Source organism: Manis pentadactyla, chromosome 5 (assembly GCF_030020395.1).
Source record: "Manis pentadactyla isolate mManPen7 chromosome 5, mManPen7.hap1, whole genome shotgun sequence".
Taxonomy (NCBI): domain Eukaryota; kingdom Metazoa; phylum Chordata; class Mammalia; order Pholidota; family Manidae; genus Manis; species Manis pentadactyla.
This window is the reverse complement of record NC_080023.1, coordinates 94,957,197-94,981,355: the sequence shown is the minus strand read 5'-3', so window position 1 is coordinate 94,981,355 and position 24,159 is coordinate 94,957,197. Positions and strand designations below refer to the sequence as shown.

At 41.5% G+C, this 24,159-nt stretch overlaps 1 protein-coding gene across 2 annotated transcripts; it reads left to right on the top strand.

The window, feature by feature from the left end:
* The first annotated feature begins 5,007 nt into the window (after positions 1-5,007).
* TIFA (TRAF interacting protein with forkhead associated domain) lies at positions 5,008-14,301 on the top strand. Of its 2 annotated transcripts, XM_057502530.1 has the most exons (4): positions 5,008-5,150; positions 5,621-5,847; positions 12,429-13,075; positions 14,192-14,301. In XM_057502530.1, the coding sequence occupies exon 3, from the start codon at positions 12,453-12,455 to the stop codon at positions 13,008-13,010; it is 558 nt and encodes a 185-aa protein (XP_057358513.1). In that variant the 5' UTR covers positions 5,008-5,150; positions 5,621-5,847; positions 12,429-12,452; the 3' UTR covers positions 13,011-13,075; positions 14,192-14,301. The 2 variants fall into 2 exon arrangements, with proteins under 2 accessions (XP_057358513.1, XP_057358512.1); XM_057502529.1 differs by lacking the exon at positions 5,621-5,847.
* Positions 14,302-24,159: the final 9,858 nt, after the last annotated feature.

Sequence of the window (24,159 nt, the reverse complement as noted above, 5' to 3'; positions counted from 1 at the left end):
TTCAGAATCTGGTTGTGTAATTCAACTTTGGTATTTACAGCAGTTTTGCACCCTAAGTCACACCCTTTTAGGACTTGTTTTGATGAAAGGAATCCCGGAAGTCGTGTTATTGCAGAGAAGTTCCTTCTTTCAAAGAAAGTGCAAGGAACTTTGGACTGTCAGACTGGAGAGTCTCATCCCCCTGAGTGCCAAGGACAGAGAATGTCATTAAGAAACAGGGAACATGACATCATTTTGATCTATTTTCAAAACAAAGTCATATTAAGTCTCCATGCAGCACTTGATGGATCTTCGAATTGAAATATTAGTATTAGTATAAATACAAGTGAGTTTGTTGTCACTAGGATACATGTATTACCGGTTTACTTGAACTGAAAAATGAAATTAGAATTTTTCTCATAGAAAAATCTCCTTAAGCTGATTGTTTGGACAGTGAGGACTGTCTAATTGATGTGGTGGACATTATCTTTCACTTAACTAAATCTGCAGCTCTAAATTTTGACAAAAACATCAAAAGAAGATGAAAAGGTTTTTCAATGTTTAACAACAGTTAATTGGAAAAGTTATTGAAGAGAAGAATATTGTAATTTTCTCAGTCCTTTGTTACTCCTGAGTTAAAGAAGCATCCTTTCAGGTAAAGGAGTAAGACGTCATCTGTAGTTAATTTGTTAAGTCTTGGTAAAGACTTCTTGGTGTACTTCCTTAAAAAGTGAGAAAGTGAATGACTCTAATAACTGGGTAACAAATCCTTTGGCAAATTGGATGGTTTCCAACTCTGCTTCCCAAGAAAATATCAGAAGGAAATACTCAAACACTCAGCCACTTAGTATTTATACTAATACTAAATATTAATTACTCAGTATTTAGACCACTTAACAGTATTTTTATAATAGATCACTGTGTAATTCTTAATATATGAGCTTAGAAGTTCAAATAACCAAATGACATTGCTATGACAAAACTCTTTTTATCTCCATTTATGTGAAGAATTTTTCTTTTCTATATGCATTTTTGTGGAATGCTTTTTTATTCTACTGTCAGTAACATTTGTCTATGAATTAATTTCTTAAAATGCCATAAATCTCATTGAGAAATGCATTTTTCATAAAATTTATTCTTTTACTCATTATTCATCAAAACATATCGTGTTTATGTCTTCCTAATCAATTATGAATTCATAAAACTTGTATAGCTCAATATGTTAAAAATTTAAAACTTAGAGACTATGGCCAGAGAAAATTAAAATGTTTAATTTCAAAATCCACGTTTTTTATTGTAAAATATGACTAGAAAGTCTTTCAAGCATACAATCAATATTAAGAGAAAGTTCTATGGAGGAAGTGGAATGAAAATATTTATCTCCAGTTTATGGAGATAAAGGTATAATATAAAATATCCAGTTGTTAAATGTGCACAAGAAGTGGTACATGTGTTTTTAAATGGATGGTAACGGGATCAAATACTAGTATATGTAATTGTTGTTGGATACATCAAAAGAGTTATTAAACATCTGACTTAGATCCTTTGCAACTGTTTGAAGTTAAGATAAAATATGAGAAAAAACTTAAAAATGTGTGAGAGAGTTACTGTTTTTATAAAATTCTGTTTGAGACCTGGTAAATAAAAATGTTAGAAATTCAGCATTTTGGGTTAAAGACTGAATATTCTAGAGCCTAAAAAAGGGCATTGTCTACTTGGGAATAGAGAGAGGAAAGGATACTTCTATTATCTTACAGATAATAGATGATACTTCTATTATTCCTAGTTGTAGGGATGCAATAGGGAGAGATTTATCTTTCTCACCATTTGTACAACAGTCAAGTCTGCCTCCAATAGGATGTTTGATAGAACCCCCAGAGCCATGGCAACATGAAGAGAAAATGTCTCATTTATAATCACAATGTTGAACTTTAAAAATATTTCGAAGATAAAAATTCCTTGAGATGGAAATCTAATAACACAAGCCTCCATTATCATAAGTCATTGAGATGTACAGCCATAAAAGAAGTTCATTACGGCACACTTAATAAAACTAGTTGCACCATCATATTCATTCTTATTTTTCAGGCTTTATAATTTTGAATATAAATCTATGAGACAAATGGATACTATTCACTCACTCAAAATCATATTTAAAGTACTTATTTTGTTCCAGGTGTTACATTGGTGCCATGGATTCTAACTGACTACATAAGCAATGCCCATAAGGCAGTCCTAGTGATGGAATGGTGGCGATATGGTCAGCAATTAACTGGAAAAATAGGAGTTAGAATATGAGGGCTTTATGTTTCATTCTAAGGAGTTTGGACTTTTATCTTGAAAACTATGTGGAATTGTAGAAAAATGTTAGGCAATATAGTAATAAAATAATGTAATTATTTTGGAAAGAACACTTGTAGTAGGAAGGTTAGACTATGGAACAATACTTATACCAGGGAGACATCATGGTGGTGGTTGGGTTTGCAGGCAAGACTGTAGTTAGGAAACTGAATTAGAAGACTATTGCAGTAGTGTAGAGAAAGGGGATGGCTGGGCTTAACTAATGAGAGTAACAGTAGAAAGAAAAAGGAAGGGAAAGAAATATTTAGGAGATTTTTTTTGCAAAAAAGGCAGCTTCTCTGATTTGCACTTTGGTTTTTTGTAGTAGTGGACTGAGTGCATCTTTCCACATCGATTTGAATTATTCATTTTAGAGTCAAACACTTCAGTGACTTGACTGCAGGGATAAGGAGGAGGAAGAGAAGTCCAGTCTAACTTTTCTTCATCCCAATCCAAACACTATGGGTTTTCGCCTGCGGTTCCCATTTAGGGAATAATGGAAAAAGAGCTAAGTGAGATATCTCAGGTGATTCTGAGGGCTTTTGAAGGTTGGCAGAGAGCATCAGCCATGGCGTGGGGGCACTCTTGAGCTGAGTTATCCAGAATCTCAGCATCTAAGCTGGACAGCAGAGATTTAGATGAGTGTGTATCCAAGAGTCTTAGTGTGCATTGAACAGAAGGTGACTATCATGCAACCCAGTTAACAGCAAGCAACACAAATTCGCAACACTTCTTTTTTCTATAGGGTGATTGCAATAGCTCAAAAGAGCTTCCTTTGCTTTTTGATTTTAAGTGAAATACAATAGGCTTTCAGGTACACCGGCTTAATTAAGGGCTAGTGAAAGTACCTAAAAACTCTATTTAAGATTCTTTCCATAGAAAAATAGTTCTGTATTTCCAAACAACCAAGTAGTTGAGTTAGAAATTATGTTGCAACCTGTATCATGAGGATGAGGGTGGTAATAGTAGGGGTAACAGTTACTGAAGGGATACCATCATTGAAAACAAGAACTGTGACAAAATTATACTTTATTTCTTAATATTAACATAATTTTGGAAACTTCAAATTGTTGGATGCTAGACAGAAATGTATTGGATAGTGGGCATTTTATGTTATTTTCACATTAAGTGATTCATCACCAATAATTCAAACATTAAATAACCCCCTTTTTTTGCATCAACAACATACATATCTATCCTTTTCTTCCATTTTGCTTTAATAAACAATTTCTGCCTGAACTTTTGGGATATCCATTTCTCTGAAGGGTTCCTTTTAATCTCTTCCTTAATTGGTACCTTCCTTAAAGGTAACAAAAATGGAATAATCTTCAGTTTATAAATTTTAGCAACTGTTGCTTTTCTCTGTTAAGTGTTTTTAATAACATCTACTTAAGCAGTCCTTCACAGCTCATAAAGCATTTCAGAATCTTATTTAAAGATTGGAGGTCAGAAGCTCCAATTCTGATATTATCTTATTTGTATGAATTTATTGGTCGAGTCAAATTGGATGTCTTATCTTCTACCTGGTCTAATGTTCTTCAGCTGAAAGAAGATACTTTGGCTGTCTATATTTCAGGGAAGAAATAATAAATGTTGATGATTAACAAACAAAATTGCAGCTTCTTGGAAACCGCCTCACTTGCAGCTACACCCTTCCTCCGCCACGCTTATAGTTCCTGATTGTACCTAATTTGGAGAGTTCAAAACTTAACCCCTCCCATACAACTGCTTTCTCTGGTGGGGAAGCAGCAAACATCCACGTTATTTTTTTGCCAGTGAAGTTGACGCACAGAAAAGCAGCTCTCCTGAAGTCAAGCACGGAACCCCAGAGGGGCGGCTTCCATTTGAAATCTGCCAGAATTGCCAGAGTTTCCGAAGCTGTGCAGTATGTAGGCCAGTTTGACCTCAGTCACCACAAGCTTGGTCCTCACTTCTCTGTTGTCAATCTTCTCTTCTCTGAGTCTCACTTGTATCCCCCTTAAGACACCTATTGTCCTTAGGTTTTCTCTGCACCCTCAGGTCATTCCAGACAGGCAGAAAAATCCTATCGCCTCATGCTCTCTAGGCTATTAAGGACTCCTGGGAGATTGAATGTTTGCCCAGTGCACCTTGAACCAGCCTTTTCTTGTGGAACTCCAGCCCCTGGGTGTTGAGGGAGGAATGCCTTTAGGTGAATGGGGCGGCAGAGTGTAAGGTGAGCCACCCATGGGTAGCAGCAGGCTGATCAGGAGCTCTGAAGCTGGTTCAAATCTTGCCTCTGCTCCTGCTTGAAGACCCTTAACCACTCGCAGCCCCAGTCTGCTCACGTGTAAAGAAGACCTATTCTCCCGACTCTAGGAAACACCTGAGACCGCGCGTGCCATGCACCTGGCTTTCTTGGTAGGTTAGTTCAACTCCCAGCCTCCCACCCGCCCCGTCCAACATTTGTCTGGGGGCTGCGGGGCAAGTCGCCCTTACTATGGAAGTGTTTCCGTTCCCTGAGCTAGCAAATTACATCCCCCGAGGAGCCTGCTGTTTGGGGAGGTGCGGCCCCGCCAGTTTTCCGCGCCTGGAACCCGCCCGGGAGCTCGCGAGGGCGCGGAGGGGGCCGGGCTTCTCCTCCACTCTCGCGTCAGCACCGCCCCCGCCCCCCGGGTTTCTATAAAGGCGCAGAGGCCAAGCGCGAGGCTGAGACGCCCGCGCGCGGAGGCTGGGTCCGCAGCGCACCCTGAGCTCGCCCGGGTCCCTGGCTCCCGCGTAGCTGCGGCGCGGCGGCGGGCGCCTCTGTTAGCCTCGGGCCGAGCCCGGAAAGCGAAGCCTCTGCTGGAAGTTCACGGATCCCGGACCCCCAGGTACCCGGCGGGCGGCGGCGGGGTGGGAGCTGTGGTCTCTGTCCGTCGCGCCGAGAGAAGCTTTGTCACGGCGTCTCCGGGGAGAAGCGGCCTCGCGACGCTCCCAGTTAAACCCGGCGCGATCCCAGCTTTATAAAACACAGGGAATTTATGCACGGGAGGGAAGCCCAGAAAGAGTGCACGTGAGGCGTGTTTTCTTTGTAGTTTTCAGTGCTTTGCACATTTTTATTTCTAATCGAAAAAACTAAGCAAAAAAAAAAAATCCGTTAAGTGCAGCTCATGAGCCAATTGCAGGGAACCCTCTCGCCGAACCCATTCCCTGCCCGCTGGCCGAGACCCTTAGGCCGGGCTCCTGGGTTCCCGGAGCGCCAGGTTCCTCTGGAGAGGGTTCCTCCAGGAGTGCCTTCCCTGCTTCAGTCTGGTTCGACATGGAAATATGATGATGCCTTGTTTCCCACGACTTTCCCCAGCTCTCAGATTGAAGGAGGGATTCACCCGGTCCTCTGGGGGCCTGCGCCCTGAGCCCCACAGCGGGTGGCTGCAGCCTGGAAGCTGAACTGTGCAGGCTTGTTTGGACTCAGGCCAATCAGAGAGGAGAAAGAAGACACCGTCTCTGGAAAAAACCCTGAGCTTTCATAAGGTTTTCCTCTTGCTGTTTTTGGTTTTCACAACTCCTTTTACAGGACCTGTTATTTTAGTAAGTATTGATTCTGCTGAACAGAAGAGTTCAGATATGTCTTCAAAACCACATTGCAGGGTGCTGACCAGTGAGGGAGGTTAGGCAAGACCATAAATGGATTTTTTGTTGTAGTTCCAAATTTCTCTTCCCCTCCTATTAGCTGAGTGTTGGGCATTGGCTAGGGAGGAAAGCCCCTGGTAAAAAAGGGAACTTCCTGCTTGCAACAAGATAGACATACCCTCACTGAGGATCAGTGAGACAGGGTGGAGGCTCAGGCGGATGAAAGTTAACAATTTTACAGTGATACCTTCCATAACACATCACCCAGAACAAACTCCGTTTCACAGTTGAACTTGTTTTAAAAGAACAAACCGTGAAAGCATGAGAAACCTGTTGGTACACATGACCACCCTGGGGCACCAAACTTTCTGTTAAACTGCTTGGTCACCTGGCCCCTTTTAGCAAAATACATCTGTCTTTTTGTTCATGACAGTTGAAGGCCAAACACCCTTCCGCAGAGAGAGGATAGTGTCTTCTCCTGGCCTTGGGAGTGGTGGCTGGTTGTGTGTGTGTGTGTGTGTGTATGGGGGGCAGGGGTAAGGAGGTGGGCGGGTGAACAGAGGGTGTGTTTTTGTGCATAACATCTATACACAGACCCACCCTTCTTTCCTTTGAGAGGAGTCACACACCAACTGGAGTCTAGCCCACCTCTTCTCAGCTCTAAGCCTGCAGGGTGAGTGTGTGCTTCCTGGCGCTCAGCACGGGAGAGGTTGGCTCTTCTTCCGTCATTCAAGGACACAGCTTCTCTATTATGCTTCTGTGGTTAAAGTTCCTGAGAGCAGGGCTCATTTTCATTTCTATATTTATTTGTTTATTGTAGCTTGTTTATTGACACAAGTATTGTGTCAGACATCACGTTTCACAACTTTTTCATGTGAGATATCACAGTTTACCACTTTCATACTTAATCTCCAACTCCATTTAATTCTATAAAAATCAAATGGCTTGTGATCTTGTAAAGAAAGAGTTTGTTAAATGTTTGAATACCTTCAGTGCACATGGTCTAAGATTCCAAAGGTGCAGAATGTGCAGTCCTTTCTGCCCCAACCGCAGTTTCCCTTCCCAGAGATAACCACAGTTACCACTCATGGTTATAAGCTCATGGTTCTTCTGTTTCTTTAATAACTTATGTCAAACAGATTTGAAAAAGGTGCTTTTGAGATCTTGCACACTAGTGATTTAAAAAAATCTACCAATTTGACTTATTATTTTAGCTGTCTCTGTCTTTATTGCTTTTCTACTGACCAGGTGGAAATGTTAGTTAGAGGCCACTTCATAGAGGGACCTTGCAGCTCTGGACATTAATGAATAGATTAATTTCTAAGTTCCTTGAGGTCAGAGACCAGGATTTATTCAACTTTGCAGTTCTACAAGTGACCTGCCACAATTACTAATGAGTACAAGGCTCCATGCTAACTAATACCATGCACCCAGGTTTAAGGTTAACTGATGCTTACAATAACGGGTGCTTCCTCTTCCTGTTACAGGGCAGCAGGAACAGTGGATTTCTCTCCCAAAAACTAGATTCTAGGTGTATTACTGGTTAAAGTTCACCTCCATGACCCCTTCTCTACAGGTTAACTGCTATAGTTTGTGAAGTAAGTGTATACTGGGGAAAGAGAGTGCATTTCTGCTCTATTTGAATCCTGCCTTTGCCACTGACTGTGACCACTTAGCTAACCTTCTGGAATTCAGCTCCCACATCAATGAACTGTGATTCATAGGGTTATTTTATTTATTTATTTTTAAAAAAACTTTATTAAGGTATAATTTCATATAGGAAAATATATAAATCCTAACTGTATAGCTCAATTTTTCCATATAGATTAACCTTAAAATTAAAACAGTTATCTTACCAGCAAAAATGGGTTTCTTCAGGAGTAGCAGATAATTGCAATCCACCACATGCAAGCTATAGCAAAGCCATAGGCATGTCTGCAAACAAAAAGGGACTCTTTTTTTTTTTAGTATCATTAATCTATAATTACATGAGGAACATTATGTTTACAAGACTCTCCCTTCACCAAGTCCCCCCCACATACCCCATTAGTCACTGTCCATCAGCGTAGTAAGATGCTGTAAAATCACTACTTGTCTTCTCTGTGTTGCACAGCCCTCCCCGTGCCCCCCCCACCTTATACATGCTAATCATAAGGCCCCCTTTCTTCTCCACACCCCCCCTTCTCCCTCCCTTCCCACCCATCCTTCCCAGTCCCCTTCCCTTTGGTAACTGTTAGTCCTTTCTTGGGTTCTGTGATTCTGCTCCTGTTTTGTCCTTCAGTTTTTCCTTTGTTCTTATACTCCACAGGTGAGTGAAATCATTTGGTACCTGTCTTTCTCCACCTGGCTTATTTCCACTGAGCATAATACCCTCTAGTTCCATCCATGTTGTTACAAATGGTAGCATTTGTTTTCTTCTTATGGCTGAATAATATTCCATTGTGTATATGTACCACCTCTTTATCCATTCATCTACTGATGGACACTTAGGTTGCTTCCATTTCTCGGCTATTGTAAATAGTGCTGTGATAAACAGGGTTGCATCTGTCTTTTTCAAATTGGGCTGCTGCATTCTTAGGGTAAATTCCTAGAAGTGGGATTCCTGGGTCAAATGGTAAGTCTATTTTGAGCTTTTTGAGGAACCTCCATACTGCTTTCCACAATGGTTGAACTAATTTACATTCCCACCAGCAGTGTAAGAGGGTTCCCCTTTCTCCATATCTTCGCCAACATTTGCTGTTGTCTGTCTTTTGGATGGTGGCGCTCCTTACTGGTGTGAGGTGATATCTCATTGTGGTTTTAATTTGCATTTCTCTGATGACTAGTGATGTGGAGCATCTTTTCATGTGTCTGTTGGCCATCTGAATTTCTTCTTTGGAGAACTGTCTGTTCAGCTCCTCTGCTCATTTTTTAATTGGATTGTTCGCTTTTTGTTTGTTGAGGTGCGTAGGTTCTTTATATATTTTGGATGTCAACCTTTTATTGGATATGTCATTTATGAATATATTCTCCCATACTGTAGGAAGCCTTTTTGTTCTATTGATGGTGTCCTTTGCTGTACAGAAGCTTTTCAGCTTGATATAGTCCCACTTGTTCATTTTTGCTTTTATTTCCCTTGCCCGGGGAGATATGTTCATGAAGAAGTCACTCATGTTTATGTCCAAGAGATTTTTGCCTATTTTTTTTTCCAAGAGTTTTATGGTTTCATGGCTTACATTCAGGTCTTTGATCCATTTCAAATTTACTTTTGTGTATGGGGTTAGACAATGATCCAGTTTCATTCTCTTATATGTAGCTGTCCAGTTTTGACAACACCAGCTGTTGAAGAGGCTGTCATTTCCCCATTGTATGCCCATGACTCCTTTATCATATATTAATTGACCATGTATGCTTGGGTTAATGTCTGGAGACTCTATTCTGTTCCACTGGTCTGTGGATCTGTTCTTGTGCCAGTACCAAATTGTCTTGATTACTGTGGCTTTGTAGTAGAGCTTGAAGTTGGGGAGCGAGATCCCCCACACTTTATTCTTCCTTCTCAGGATTGCTTTTGCTATTCGGGGTCTTTGGTGGTTCCATATGAATTTCAGAACTATTTGTTCCAGTTCCTTGAAGAATGCTGTTGGTAATTTGATAAGGACTGCATTAAATCTGTAGATTGCTTTGGGCAGGATTCATAGGGTTATTTTGAAGATTAGCTAAGACAATGTATGAAAAGGACTAGCACTGCCTAGCATATAAAACACATACCAAATGTAGTTGCCTGATATGTCGGGGTTTATAGTGGCTTCATCCCTTTATAGGATAGGTGAAGGCATCTGTCAGCTCAGGCTACGTATGGCTGAGGAACAGATGACTTACAGAAGGGTTGATAGCTTGCTCATATTGCATGTCCTTTTAGGTCCTGTCTTCAGTCCTTTCTTCTAGGACCAAGGCTGAGCTGCTCCTTTGGAAGACTGCAGATATGGTAAAGGGAAAGAAGAAAGGTAGAACTATGCAGTGTCCTTGAAAGCTTTTACTTGGACATAAGCTTCCATGTCCCTTCCACGCATGTTTGGTTAACCTGGCTGTCAACAGAGTGGGAAGTCGTCCTCCTGAGGGAGCAGAAGCAGTAGGGACAGGCCCAATAGGCAGAGGCAGCAAGTATTTGACAGTGATCCGCTCTAGCTCAGTGTTGTGGAGGGCCACAATTGGGAACCAGAAGTTCATCAAACCCTGAGAAATGATTCACACCACTTACAGCCTTACAGGACACTGTAGCCACTGATTTATAGACCAAAATGCCAAATAATTTTTTTCTTGTAGTGGATAATAAATTTGTCCTGGGTACTAGTCATAAGAGCCTATACGGGGCAAACTTTTCTTGGTGGCAGATTTGCTCAAAAGTCTGAATTCTAAGCTAATAGTTTATATAAAGAACAAGAAAGAAAACAAAACTTAGGTGTTACTAAAAGACTGTATCCAGAATTCACCATGTTTTGAATTCAGTTCTCCTTTTGGAAATGATTTATTGTCCAAATTCCAAGAATGAGCTAGAATGCTGGCAGTGTATCCTTGTCAAGGATGAGATCTCTGACAGAGCCTTGCTTTTCCATTCTAGGCTCTTTACTTGTTAACAGCTAATTCTTTTCATATCAAGTGCTAATTGCATCATCTCATTATAATTATTTTTGTTTATGCTATCTGCTTCTTGAATAATGAGACTTCATCATCATAATTAAAGTATCTTGAGATGACGGTGTGAGATGGATTAACCAGTTCTACCCACTGTGTGTTAATTCTTGTTGCCTTTGGTTTCATTGTAATTTTTACCCTTGGCTCAAAATTTGAGAGTTCCTCTTACTTTTTCTGCTTATAGCTGGGCATCTGTTGTCTCCTTGCGGAATGCAATATAATGTAATAATATCCAAAAAATCTGTTAAAATTAGAGATATATTTCCAAATAAAAAAATTTGTTTAGCTCTGTCATTTGTTAAATTGGATAAATTGAGAGTTTGCTTTTTAGCAACACAATTTTGCAGAATAGTAGGAAAGATTGTATTTTAAAAGTAAATAACAGCGAGCATAAAAAGTATTCTGCTTTATTTTTTGACCAGCATAATTTTGATACTGACATCTAATATAGATGGCAAACAAAAAACAGTGAAACTACAAATCAACTTCACTTAAGACTACTGATCCCCAAACCCGAAATACTTCAGGAGTGCAGGGGAGCACAGCATTGCTCTGCTGGTGGAATTCACCGCCACACTAGATTAAAGGGCTCTATGCAGCTGGTCAAGGAGGAGGTGTACTTATATGTGTACTTATGGAAACAAATCATCCATTGTATTATTAGTTTGAAAAATGCAAGCTCCAGAACTAAATATGTATGTTCCTATTTGTGTAAGACAATTTTTTCTCTGGGTGGAGACGTGTTTGTGTCTGTAAGCACTCACATAGTTTTCTTGTAAATAAAATTTCCGTGAGGATAAAAGCAACTTTGTGGTTGACTAGAAGAGGGAAACAAAGGTTAGGGTGAAGGGAAGATATGTAAAAAAAAAAAATCCTTTTTTACGGTTTGAAATTTTAAATCATGGGCATGCAATTCTTTTAAAATAAATTAGTTAAAAATGACAGTGCTGTGTCAAAATAACCTCTCAAAGATGTTAGTAACTCTCCTCTTCTATGATCTACTTTATTCCACTGATTACTGAAGATACATTTAGGGAAGTGGAGGTGGAGGCACCGCCAGAACCTTGGGTTCTAGAGGAATGCTGTTTCTCTTAATGGCAGTTAGATTGTGCTGAATGTGGTGAATAATAAGTTTGTCCGGTCATTAGGAACCATTGACAAAAATAATTAATTCCAGTATGAGTACAGACTATGATATTCAGAACTATCTTGTGGAGACTCTTTTTAAGAGTGTAATGTCTAAATTTTAGAATTATGCAATAAAATAAACTTTTAAAGCATTTACTGTTTTTAACCCTTTCCCTAGCATAAATTTAAGTGAGGATATAAAGGGTAAATATTGCAATTATTTGTTTATAACTTTTTATTTAATCAACTTTCATTATTCATAATATATCTAATTATAATTCAGTTAATAAACTGTAGGTTTTCTTCATATGTATATCCTCTGAAGGCATTCAAACCTGAGGGATTCTTTATTCCTGATTTTCTTTTCAAAGTACAGCTATTTCTCTGGCCCAAGTCACCCTATTTAAATGAGAAAAACTGAAGTTTCTTTATCCACCCCTCCCAGCCCCATCTCTTTATTACCAATGATCATTCCTTGTTATTGTTTTGATTAAATGTGTGGTCTGTCAAACTAGATATGAAAAATAGAGAGATCGGAAAAAGTTATATACCAGTTCTCATAGAGCTTGGTATACCATTTCTCCCAGCTACTAGTTAATTGAAAGTGTTCTATGTATTGTTTTCTTAATTTAAAGGTTAAATAAGTTGCCTGTCAGAAGCTTTTCATTAAAATATTAGAATAAAAAATCTCAGTGCCTGATGTGTGGGGGTAAACTAACATCCTGGTTTAATTGTTGCAGGCAGGTCAAATTCTGGGGCCCATCATGTCCAGTTTTGAAGATGCTGACACAGAAGAGACACTCACTTATCTCCAGATAACTGTTTACCATCCTGGCCAGCTAAACAGTGGAATTTTCCAATCAGTAAGGTTTTACAACAGAAAAAAACTCCCCTCCAGCGAAGTGTTGAAATTTGGCCGAAATTCCAACATCTGTCATTATACCTTTCAGGACAGACAGGTTTCCCGAGTTCAGTTTTCTCTACAGCTATTTAAAAAGTTTGATAGCTCCGTTCTCTCTTTTGAAATTAAAAATATGAGTAAAAAGACCAGTCTGATTGTGAACAATAAGGAGTTGGGCTACCTAAATAAAATGGACCTGCCGTACAAGTGCATGGTCAGATTCGGTGACTATCAATTCCTAATGGAGAAAGAAGATGGAGAGTCATTAGAATTTTTTGAGACCCAATTTATTTTGTCTCCAAGATCACTCTTGCAAGAAAGCAACTGGCCACCACAGGAGCCCATACCTCAGCATGGCAGTTATTCATACTGTTCTACTAAAAGCACTACTCCTACAGAAATGGATGAAAATCAATTGTGAACACAGATGGCCAAGAGGAGAATCATGAGGATGAAGAGCTCCGTAGTCATTTTATAGATGCTCCAGTGTTATTGTCATCTGTTAATGGTAACAGGGATCTCCTATTGCCATTTTGAAGTCTGTCAATTGTGTTATTGATTTAGTCACCTGTTGCATTTCTGGATATATGAACAATTATTCTAAGTGTACATATGTGAGGGTTAATGTGCAAAAAGCATCCTTTGTGATGAAGGAGTACTGTTCTCAAAATTAGTTATATTATTTTTTCTTTTTATGCTTGATTTTAGTCCTGTGTTTTGTTTTGTAAGGAACTACCTTCTGAGTTGGTCATGTTATTTCACAGCAGCTGTTTGTTTTCCAAAGTTCAGGGCTACAGGCAAGTTGTTACAGGTGTTGTAGCCTGTTGGCACTTGTACCAGAGTACTGGAACACAGCATGATGTGTTTGGGAACTATATCTGTACATCACTGTGGTTTTAATACGGGGAGACTTATTTGAGCAATAATACCTTGATTTTGTATGATTTTCTTTCTACAGAATTATAGTGTTTATTCCCAAGAATACAGTTCTTCTTGTCTATATTTATCATCTAAAGCCAGTATTTTCAACATTTTAATGAACCACTATGTTTAGCATTATTTTGTTTTCTTACCAAAAACAACTTGCTTTTTATGTTCTACACATTTTTTAATTCTGTGAATTCAAAATTTTAACAGCATCTGTGCACATAATAAAGTCACAGTTTCTCTAACCATTTTCTTTAACACTGACGAAAGGAAAAAGCTGTTGTTAGGCTGTTCTAAGGGAGGCCTCAGCGTTCAGCAGTAGCTTGGGGATTCAAACCCCTCCAGCTCTGCCCCTCCGTGCACATTGGCCCCATTCTCCATTTGTTCCTCCTCCACTAGATGGCACCAGTAGGTCCCATGTTTATCAGTCACCCAAAGAGAACCTGATTTCCCAGTTCCAGTGAAGGGACAGCCTAGGTCAGCTGCCCACTCCTCTACCAGTCATCTCTCCTCAGGTCACATAAATAACAGCTGCTCCAGAGGTGACCACGTGGATAGCAAAAACATATTCCCAAAAGATGGCCACAGGAGGGTGGGAGTTGGAGCAAACAAAAATTGGACTTTGATACAAGTTACTGCAGCTAAGTTGTGAAGCTTCCAATATATCCCTTACAGACCTATTCATCCCAGGAAATTTATTTTTCCTTGGCTCCTTAAGTGAAGGGATGTGTTAGTTGGTACCAGTGACACAGTTGCCAGCCTGAAAATAACAGCCACAATGAGAGGTAAGTGAGTATTTATTTGGGATCAAAGAATTATAATTTGGGGAGTACAAACTCAGGTAGAAACCCAAATAGTGTCCTGCTTGAAGGGCAAAAGCAAGGGGTCTTTATGAGGAAAAGAGGAGGCAATTACATGAATTGAAGAAAAGAAAAACAAGTTTTCTATGGGTGCTTTAACAAGCTCAGCCACTCTGGATTATACACTATCTTGCCAATGGGTTTCAGCCCTGGGGAGTTCACTATTGATTCAGTGAGACTGAGGAATGACAATGGAATGTTCTTGGGGTGAAAGGGTATTTTACCCAGCTTGTTCTCCCAGTGACAGGTTGAGCACTAGAATTACCTCTGCATCCAACAGTCCTCAGGTCTGTAATCCTCCCTGTCTCTGCCTCCACCCAGAGCACTGGGCAGAGCTCTTTATATAGTGACTCAGTCAGTAATAGCTTATTGCCTAGGGTGTGGAAGCAGTAGCCTAGCAACAGGCCAGTTACATCATCAAGTAGTTTAGGTTCAGATGAGGATCCTGGCCATGGGAACTTTCACTTTATCCACATACACTGATTGGCTATCTTCAGAATGTCCACAACCATCAGTCTTGTAATCAGGATGTCCATTCTCCCACTAAATTTTGTGGTACTTGCTTAAAACAATTGCTATTTTGCCCAATTCAAAGGTTTTGGCCCAGTTCAAACAAACAAAGGCAGTGCCCACTCTTCCTCTACTTTTTTTGTTAATGTGGTGTATGACATTGATTGATTTATGAATATTGTAACATCCTTATGCCTCTGGAATAAATCCTACTTGTGATGGATGATCCTTTTGATGTATTTTTGAATTCAGTTTGCTAATATTTTGTTGAGGATTTTGCATCTACGTTCATCAGGGATTTTGGTCTTTAATTTTTTTCCTTGGAGTGTCTTTGGTTTTGCTATTAGAGTGATCTGGCATCACAGAATGAAGTTGGAAGTATTCCCTCCTGCTTCTTTTAAAATGGCTCCAGTTATGTCCATTTTTCAGTTATAGGCTGTTTCTTGAACCTTAACTTTATGACAAGGTGGTGCTTTCCAATGGTGCAATCTCATATACCATGTAACTATATTCTAGAAGATTCTGTCTCTACTAATGCATTGACTGACTAGAAGCAGTACTGCAGTACTTCAAGGCTCTAACATGAGTGGTAATATTTGTTTCAATTTGTTTTGTAGAAAAACTAGCTGCAATCTTACTGCCAGGAGGTAAGTTTTGTTAACATTTTTTGTGTGTATATGTGTTTATGTGGCAGCTACTTCCATGTTATCTCATGTTCAGTTCCCTAACATTTAATTCCTTTCAGTAATAGTTATCTGTTACAACAGATGTTACACTTTACCAACTGGACCCTGATGCAAACAATCAGAGCTTCCATTCAGGTGGTGACCAAGTGTGAGCTCTATGAAGTGTGTTAGGAATTTACTGGGCTTCTAGTTGTTACCAGTTGTCCCCAAGTCCAATACCACGCATTACTGTACTATTAGACCTGCACAAAATGCTTGTTTGGCTTTGCATCTCTTAAGCAATGAATTTAGGATAAGGAGCACTGGTGAGGAAAATGAGAAAGCAGTGGTTTCAGCTGTTGCTGGTTTCAACATTTTGTTGCTGGTGGAAGGCCACTGCGGGGCTAGAGTTGAACCAGTTTGGCACTGCTTACTAACATTTTCATAGAAGATATCATCACAAGATGCAGAGGGATGCAACAGCTCTCTTATTACTATTAGTTAAATCATTGCTTACAGGCCAAAATCAAGGCAGGAACATTTTGTGTGGGCAAGAGCATGGTATCTGTCAGGCTCCCTTACACAGGATATCCAGAGAGGCACTGCTCTGTATTATGTCATCTTGCTTGTGCAGTGCATGACAGTAAACATGCTCACTAGCACTGGGCCGGCTTTGCTCCAGAACCCTGTAAGAAGACTGCCCAGAAAGCTTTGCTGCTGCTCCACACCCAAATAAGGCATGGTCACAGTCCCATCTGTGCCTCTGTTATTCTTTGGCCTTCCCAAATTGCAGTTTAACCCTCCAGGTGTGAATCACCTGCATTTCAGCTGGCATAGCTGGCAGGATTTGCTTCAGGCCAGTATGAACCCAGTGCTCCTTTGGAGGGGCACATAGTGGGCTGACTCCAGGGTGGCACGTGGTACCCAGTGGCTGCTTTGTCAGTGGCATGGGTGCCCCCACGGGAGTGGGAACAGGTAGACAGGACTCCTGTAACGCTGGAGGCTGTAATACAGGCCCTAGGGCCTGGCCTGAGTAAGTGGAGCCTACAGGAGGCAGCCACCAAGCAGGCTGGCTGTTTCTAACCATGCTGCAGGTGAGCACACAGTCAACCTTGAAGGAGGCTGCTTGTCTGGGCCAGTTGCAGGAGAAGGAGGAAGCTTCGGAGGAGTGGATCTGAGCCCTGGAAGCAGAGGTAACTCGCTCTGAACCCACTCCCACTGATGTGAGGTGCTGGACTTGGAGGGAGGAAAATAGGAATGTGCACTTGTGGGCCCAGCAAAGAATGAAACATGAGCAACTGATGGCTCCAGGGGACAGCCTCAAGGGGCCCCCAGTGTAACCGAAGTCACCACATACCGGCCATATACACAGGCCGAGCTGGAGGACCTAGGAAAACAGTTTTGCCAGTGACTGGGAGAGCCACTGGCAGCCTGGCTGTTACAACTTTGGGATTTGCAGGTGGATGGCATTATCTGTAGTGCCCAGGAGATGGAGAAAATGGCCTCTGTGACTATTCACCCCTCCCTTTGTCAGTAGCTGCATAACAGCCAAAGACACAGGCAAGGGAATCATTCTCTCCTGGATTGGGTGACGGCAGCCACACGAACTGTCTGGGCTGGTGCTGAGGTGTCCCTGCGACTGTAAGTAAATGGCACTCTTGTAGACCTAGTGCAGGTCTGATGTGAGTTGGGCATGTGCCAGGCTATGTTCAGTGTGGCCTAGATGATGAGCAGTTCCTTGCTGGAATGTGGGACTTGGTGTTGCAAAATGCCCCCTCTAGTACTTTTGGCTTGCTTATGGCAATCCTGGCTCCCTATGTGGGACGCCTGATTAATGAAGTAACAACTGTGGCGGCCAGTTTGGGAGAAGCTGAAACCCGGAGGCAGCAGAGAGGGGTGTGTGCAGAGACTCAGTGAGGGCCCCCAGAGGGAAAAAGGCAGGGCCGTGTACCTCAGAGAGTAACCCGGTCCTGGATGTGGGTGGACTTACTAGCTGATAGAGTAGACAGGGCCAAAAAACTGATCGTCAGTCAAATGCTTATCTGTTGGAATTATGGAAGCAGCTGAAACCAGAACAGCAGTATATCAAGTTGGGGACTGCAAAGGCTGTGCCTGCTGCACTGGCCCTCCACCCGGAAGACCACATGATCACACTAGGCATGGACCCCAGGGATGATGGTCTCCTGTTTAAGTATGATTAGGAGCAAAGCCAAGGGCCCCGCTTGGTGGAGGGCAGCAGAGACTGGAGGCCACGTGTAGAATTAACCATGTACTGGTGCCCCACAAATGTACAACAGGTTTTGGCTCTGGTGGATAGAGGGGCAGAGTGTAGCCTCTCATATTGGAACCCTGAACAGTTTCCTGGCCCAGCATCATACACTGATGGAAGCAGTGGATGATCTGTTAAAGTGAAAGTGAACTCAATAACTTCGGCGATTGATCATCTTCCACCTCAAGTGTACACAAGATTTGTCTCCCCATATCAGAGTACATTTTGGGCACTGACATCCTGCAAGGACTGTGGTTGCAACCCACTGCTGGTGCGTTCCACCTTCGTGTGTGAGTGATAAAAGCAATAGGACGCTATGCTAAGCATGCCTCCCAGCAGCTGCCTGCACCATGGCACATAATCCACATCAAGTAATACTGGCTGCCTGGGGGACACACAGAAATAACTGCTATCATTGGGGAGCTGGAGAAGGTGGGCATTGTGTGACACACACAGCCCATTCAGTGCTGGCTGGGACTTGGCGAATGCCAGTGGATTACAGAGAGTTAAACAAAGTGGAGTCGCTGCTGCACGCAGATGGATCATCAGTTGCTGATTTGATGGATGAACTGACTGACTGTAGGAACATACCATTGTTCTGGACCTTGCTAATGCCTTTTTCTCTATAGCACTGGCCCCTGAGAGCCAGGAGCCATTTGCTTTCACATGGCAAGGACGGCAGTGGACTTTTACAGTCTTGCTGCAAGGATATCTACACAGCCTTACTGTTTGCCATGGCCTGGTGGTTGCTGATCTGTCAAAATGGCCCCAACCTGTGGCTGTAAAAATATTTCATTACATGGATGATGTTTTACTAACTTCTGATTCTCTTGAAGTTACCAAGAACAGCTCCCACTTTCTTCTCCCATCTACAGGCATGTGGTTGGGCAGTGAATGCCAACAAGATACGAGGACCTGGCTTGTCAAATTTTGGGGGGGGCTGTTTGGTCGGAAAAGGCAAAGATTATTCCAGAATCTGTAACTAATAAGGTACAGGCCTTCCCTCGCCCCACAACTGTACAGCAGTTGCAAACGTTTTAGGGCCTTTTTGGCCATTGGAGAGCTTTTGTTCACATTTGGCACAAGTGTGCTGCCTCTTATGTAATATGGTTAAAAAGGGGGCAAAATGGGACTGGGATGACCCAGTCAGTGGAGCAGGCGTTTTTGATGGCAAAACGCCTTATTCAAGAGGCTCAAGCCCTTCAGATTGTGGACCCTAGCAGGCCTTTGAATTAGATGTCCATGTAACCCCTGAGGGGTTAGGGTGGGGCCTGTGGCAGAGGTCTGAGCACCTTCACCAACCCAGTGGGTTTGGTCACAACTATGGTAAGGAACGGAGTTAAGATACTTCCTCATTGAGCAGCAATTAGCAGCCATATACATGGCCTTGTTAACTGTGGAACCCATTACAGGAATAGCTGCTGTCTCTGTGTGAACAACCTATCCACTTGCTGGGTGGGTTTGAAAGCCCAGCACTGAAATAGCTCAGATACCCATATTGGCAAAGTTGGAGGCATATTTGGAGCAGAGAGGGGAGTTGTCTGCTAGTCCCCTAGGACAGGAATTATAGAAAATCCTAGGCCCAGTCCTGTAATGAAACTATGGCCTTAGAACCCCACCCTCTGTGAGTAATCCTGTGGAACCTTCCCCTTTCAGGGAAGAAAAAGCCCCTATACCAGAAGCAGCATGGTATACTGATGGGACTAGTAAAAGTATGAGTGCAGGGTGGACAGCAGTTGCTATACAGTGATCCACAGACAATCTGGTTAGAAACCAGAATGGGCAAAACAGCCAGTGGGCTGAATTGTGAGCAGTGTGGATGGTGGTGATGAATGAGCCCTCCCTGCTGTCTTTGGGTGAATACTGTGGTTGATTGGGTGCACACCTATGCTTCCATGGCCAACATTTCTTCCTTTTGGGTATGTACTGAACTACCCATTGTTGTCTTAGTTGGCCTTCTATGGAGAATTCAGCCAGCCTCAGCAGTTAACTGGACTTAGTTCCAGAATGAATTTAGCATGTTGACAGCATGGAATGATACAAAGGTGTCTGTCATTGCTGGAGCAAGGGAAAGAGTGAATAAAACTAAGCCCTAGGTTGGGTATGCCATATGGAATGGTGCAATGCAGCTTTTAGCTATTGCTGTGGAATTACTTGTCCCAGCACCATGGTGTGTTGAGTGATTCAAGATGGCGGCATGAGAGGTGAGAGAGAGAACTCCTCCCAAAACCACATATAATAAGAAAATACAGTTAATACAACTAATCCTAAAAGAGCAAGAGGAAAGAAGGCTGCACCAGACTGCATATACCTGGAGAACAGAGCAGACCTCATGAAACAAGGTAACGTACCAAAGCCTTGGTCCAGTGGAACCCAAGCCCTTCCCCCACACCAGCTCACTGGTGGGAGGAAGAGAAAGAGAGCAGGTAGCGGGTGGAAGCCTAGGACTGCTGAACATCCAGTCCTGGAGATCTGCTCTGGGAGCATAAACCTACATGGCATGGTACTCTGGACATTAGTGGGGTTGGAAAGCTAAGACAGGAGGAATACTTGGAGAGACTGAGATTCCAGCCATTCATGGAGGACAGGGATCCACATCCGGCCACTCTGAGACAAAGGAAAAACAGGTGGTCTGAGAGGTTTCCTAGCAGTGAGAGGGCTGCTGAAGGGGTGGGGTTTGCACGGAGCTTCCTGTGCGGGAGAAGGGATAGATGGACAAGTTTGTCTGGGTGGGCTCTGCCCAGCAGGTTAGGACCTTTCAGGAGCTTCAGGCGCTCCATGCCCCCTGGCTGGCTACTCAGCTCCCAGGTCCTCCACTGTGGTAAGTAGCCTGCTGCACCTTCCTCCTGGCCTGCCAGCACCGGCTCACAAACTGGCAGTCCCTGCCCTGGTGTCAGGCCAGCCAGAGTGAGGCCCACCTAGGGTAGCAACAGACGAAAAGTGCAGAGGCTTACACCTGTGTGCTTGGCCCACTGGTTTTGACAATGGAGACGGGTACTGCAGCCAGGAAGCAGGAAACAGTTCTTTTCTCCCCCAAGGCACCAGCGCTGCTCCCTTGCAACCTCCGACATCACTCCAGGGGCTGAGCAGCTCCAGAAACTAGAGCTTCTGGGCACTAGAAGGCGCAACATAGAAATATGAAACGTCAAAGGAACCTGGTTCAGACAAAAATATCAGAAACACCAGAAAAAGGGGCAAATAAAACAACTTACCAATCTTCCTGAGAGATTTCCAAATAAAAATCACAAACGTGTTCATGGAGGTAAAGAAAAATATTCAAGAACTCAGGAACAAATTTAGGACAGAGATTCAATCATTAAGAAATTCCATACATGAAATGAAACATACAATGGCAGGATTTAAAAGCAGATTAGATGTAGTAGAAGAGACTGTAAGTGGAATAGAAATTAGAGGAATACAAAGAAGTTGAGGCACAGAGAACAAAGGATCTCTAAGAATGAAAGAATACTGAGAGAGCTGTGTGACTAATCAAAACAGAACAATATTTGCATTATAGGGGTACCAGAAGAAGAAGAAGAGACAAAAAGGGATAGGAAGTATCTTTGAGGAGGTAATTGCTGAAAACTTCCCCAATTTAGGGAAGGAGATAGTCTCTCAGGCTATGGAGGTGCACAGATCTCCCAACACAAGGGACCCAAGGAAGACAACACCAAGACATATAATAATTAAAATGGCAAAGATCAAGAATGGGGACAGACTTTTAAAAGCAGCCAGAGAGAGAGAAAAGATCACATACAAGGGAAAACCCATCAGGCTATCATCAGACTTCTGAACAGAAACCTTACAGGCCAGAAGGGAGTGGCATGATATATTTAACGCAATGAAGCAGAAGGGCCTCGAACCAAGAATATTCTACCCAGTAATATTATCATTTAAATTTGAAGGGAGGATTAAACAGTTTTCAGATAAGCAAAAGATGAGAGAATTTACTTCCCACAAACCACCTCTACAGTGCATTTTGGAGGCACTGCTAAAGATGGAAGTATTCCTAAGGTTAAACAGCTGTCACCAGGGGAAATAAAACCACAGCAAAGAAAGTAGAACAATTAATTACTAAGAAGATCCAAAATCAAATCAACTACCCCAAAGTCAATCAAGGGATAGACAAAGAGTACAGATTATGATACCTAATATATAAAGAATGAAGGAGGAAGAAAAAGGAGAAAAAAAAAAACCTTTAGACTGTGTTTGACATAGCATACTAAGTGAGTTAGACTGTTAGATAGTAGGGGAATTACCCTCGTACCTTTGATAACCACGAATCTAAAGCCTGCAGTGGCAGTAAGTACATACCCATCGATAATCACCCTAAATGTAAATGGTGTCAATGCTCCAATCAAAAGACACAGAGTCACTGGATGGATAAAAAAACAAGACCCATCTACATGCTGCCTACAAGAGACTCATTTCAAATGTTAAGACATATACAGACTGAAAGTAAAGGGATGGAAAAAGATATTTCATGCAACTAATTGGGAGAAAAAAGCAGGAGTTGCAGTACTTGTATCAGACAAAATAGACTTCAAAACAAAGAAAGTCACAAGAGACAAGGAAATTACATAATGATAAAGGGGTCAGTACAACAGGAGTATATAACTATTATAAATATCTATGCACTCAACACAGGATCACCTACATATGTGAAACAAATACTAACAGAATTAAAGGAGGAAATAGAATGCAATGTATTCATTTTATGAGACTTCAACCACACCACTCACTCCAAAGGACAGATCCACCAGACAGAAAATAAGTAAGGATACAGAGACATAAACAACATATTAGAACAGATGGACCTAATGGTCATCTACAGAACACTCCATCCAAAAACAAGAGAATACACATTCTTCTCAAGTACACATGGAACATTTTCAAGAATAGATCATATAGTAGGCCACAAAAAGAGCCTCAGTAAATTAAAAAAGATTGAAATTGTACCAACCAGCTTCTCAGACCACAAAGGTATGAAACTAGAAATAAATTACGCAAAGAAAATGGAAAACCCCACAAACACATGGAGGCTTACCAACACGCTCCTAAATAATCAATGGATCAGTGACCAAATAAAAACAGAGGTCAAGCAATATATGAAGACAAATGACAACAATTATTCAATACCACAAAATCTGTGGAATGCAGCGAAGGCAGTGCTAAAAGAGAAGTATATTGCAATACAGGTGTACCTCAGGAAAGAAGAACAATCCCATATGAACAGTCTAAACTCATGAAACTAGAAAAAGAACAAATGAGGCCCAAAGTCAGTAGAAGGAGGGACATAATAAAGATTAGAGTAGAAATAAATAAAATCGAGAAGCATAAAACAACAGAAAGAATCAATGAAAGCAGGAGCTGGTTCTTCGAGAAAATAAACAAAATAGATAAACCCCTAGCCAGACTTATCAAGAAAAAGAGAGTCTACACATAAACAGAATCAGAAATGAGAAAGGAAAAATCTATGACACCACAGAAATACAAATAATTATGAGAGAATACTATGAAAAATTATATGCTAACAAACTTGGTAACTCAGGAGAAATGGACAACTTTCTAGAAAAACACAACCTTCTAAGGCTGACCCAGAAAGAAACAGAAAATCTGAGTAGACCAATTACCAGCAAGAAAATTGAATTGGCAATCAAAAAACTATGCCTGGACCAGATGGTCTCACTGCTGAATTTTATCAAACATTTAGTGAAGACCTAATACCCATCCTTAAAAGTTTTCCAAAAAGTAGAAGAGGAGGGAATACTCTGAAACTCATTCTATGAGGCCAGAATCACTCTAATACCAAAAACAGGCAAAGACCCCACCAGAAAAGAATACTACAGACCAATATCCCTGATGAATATCGATGCAAAAATACTCAACAAAATATTAGCAAACTGAATTCAAAAATACATCAAAAAGATCATCCATTATGATCAAGTAGGATTTACTCCAGGGATACAAGATGGTACAACATTCGAAAATCTATCAACATAATCTGCCAAATCAACAAAAAGGACAAAAACCACATGATCATCTCCATAGATGCTGAAAAAGCATTTAACAAAATTCAACACCCATTCATGATAAAAACTCTCAACAAAATGAGTATAGAGGGCAAGTACCTCTATAATAAAGATAATAAAGATAAAAAAATAAACATAATAAAGGCCATATACAATAAACCCACAGCCAACATTATACTTAACAGCGAGAAGCTGAAAGCTTTTCCTTTAAGATTGGGAACAAGACAAGGATGCCCACTCTCCCTACTTTTATTCAGCATAGTTCTGGAGGTCCTAGCCATGGCAATCAAGCAACACAAAGAAATTA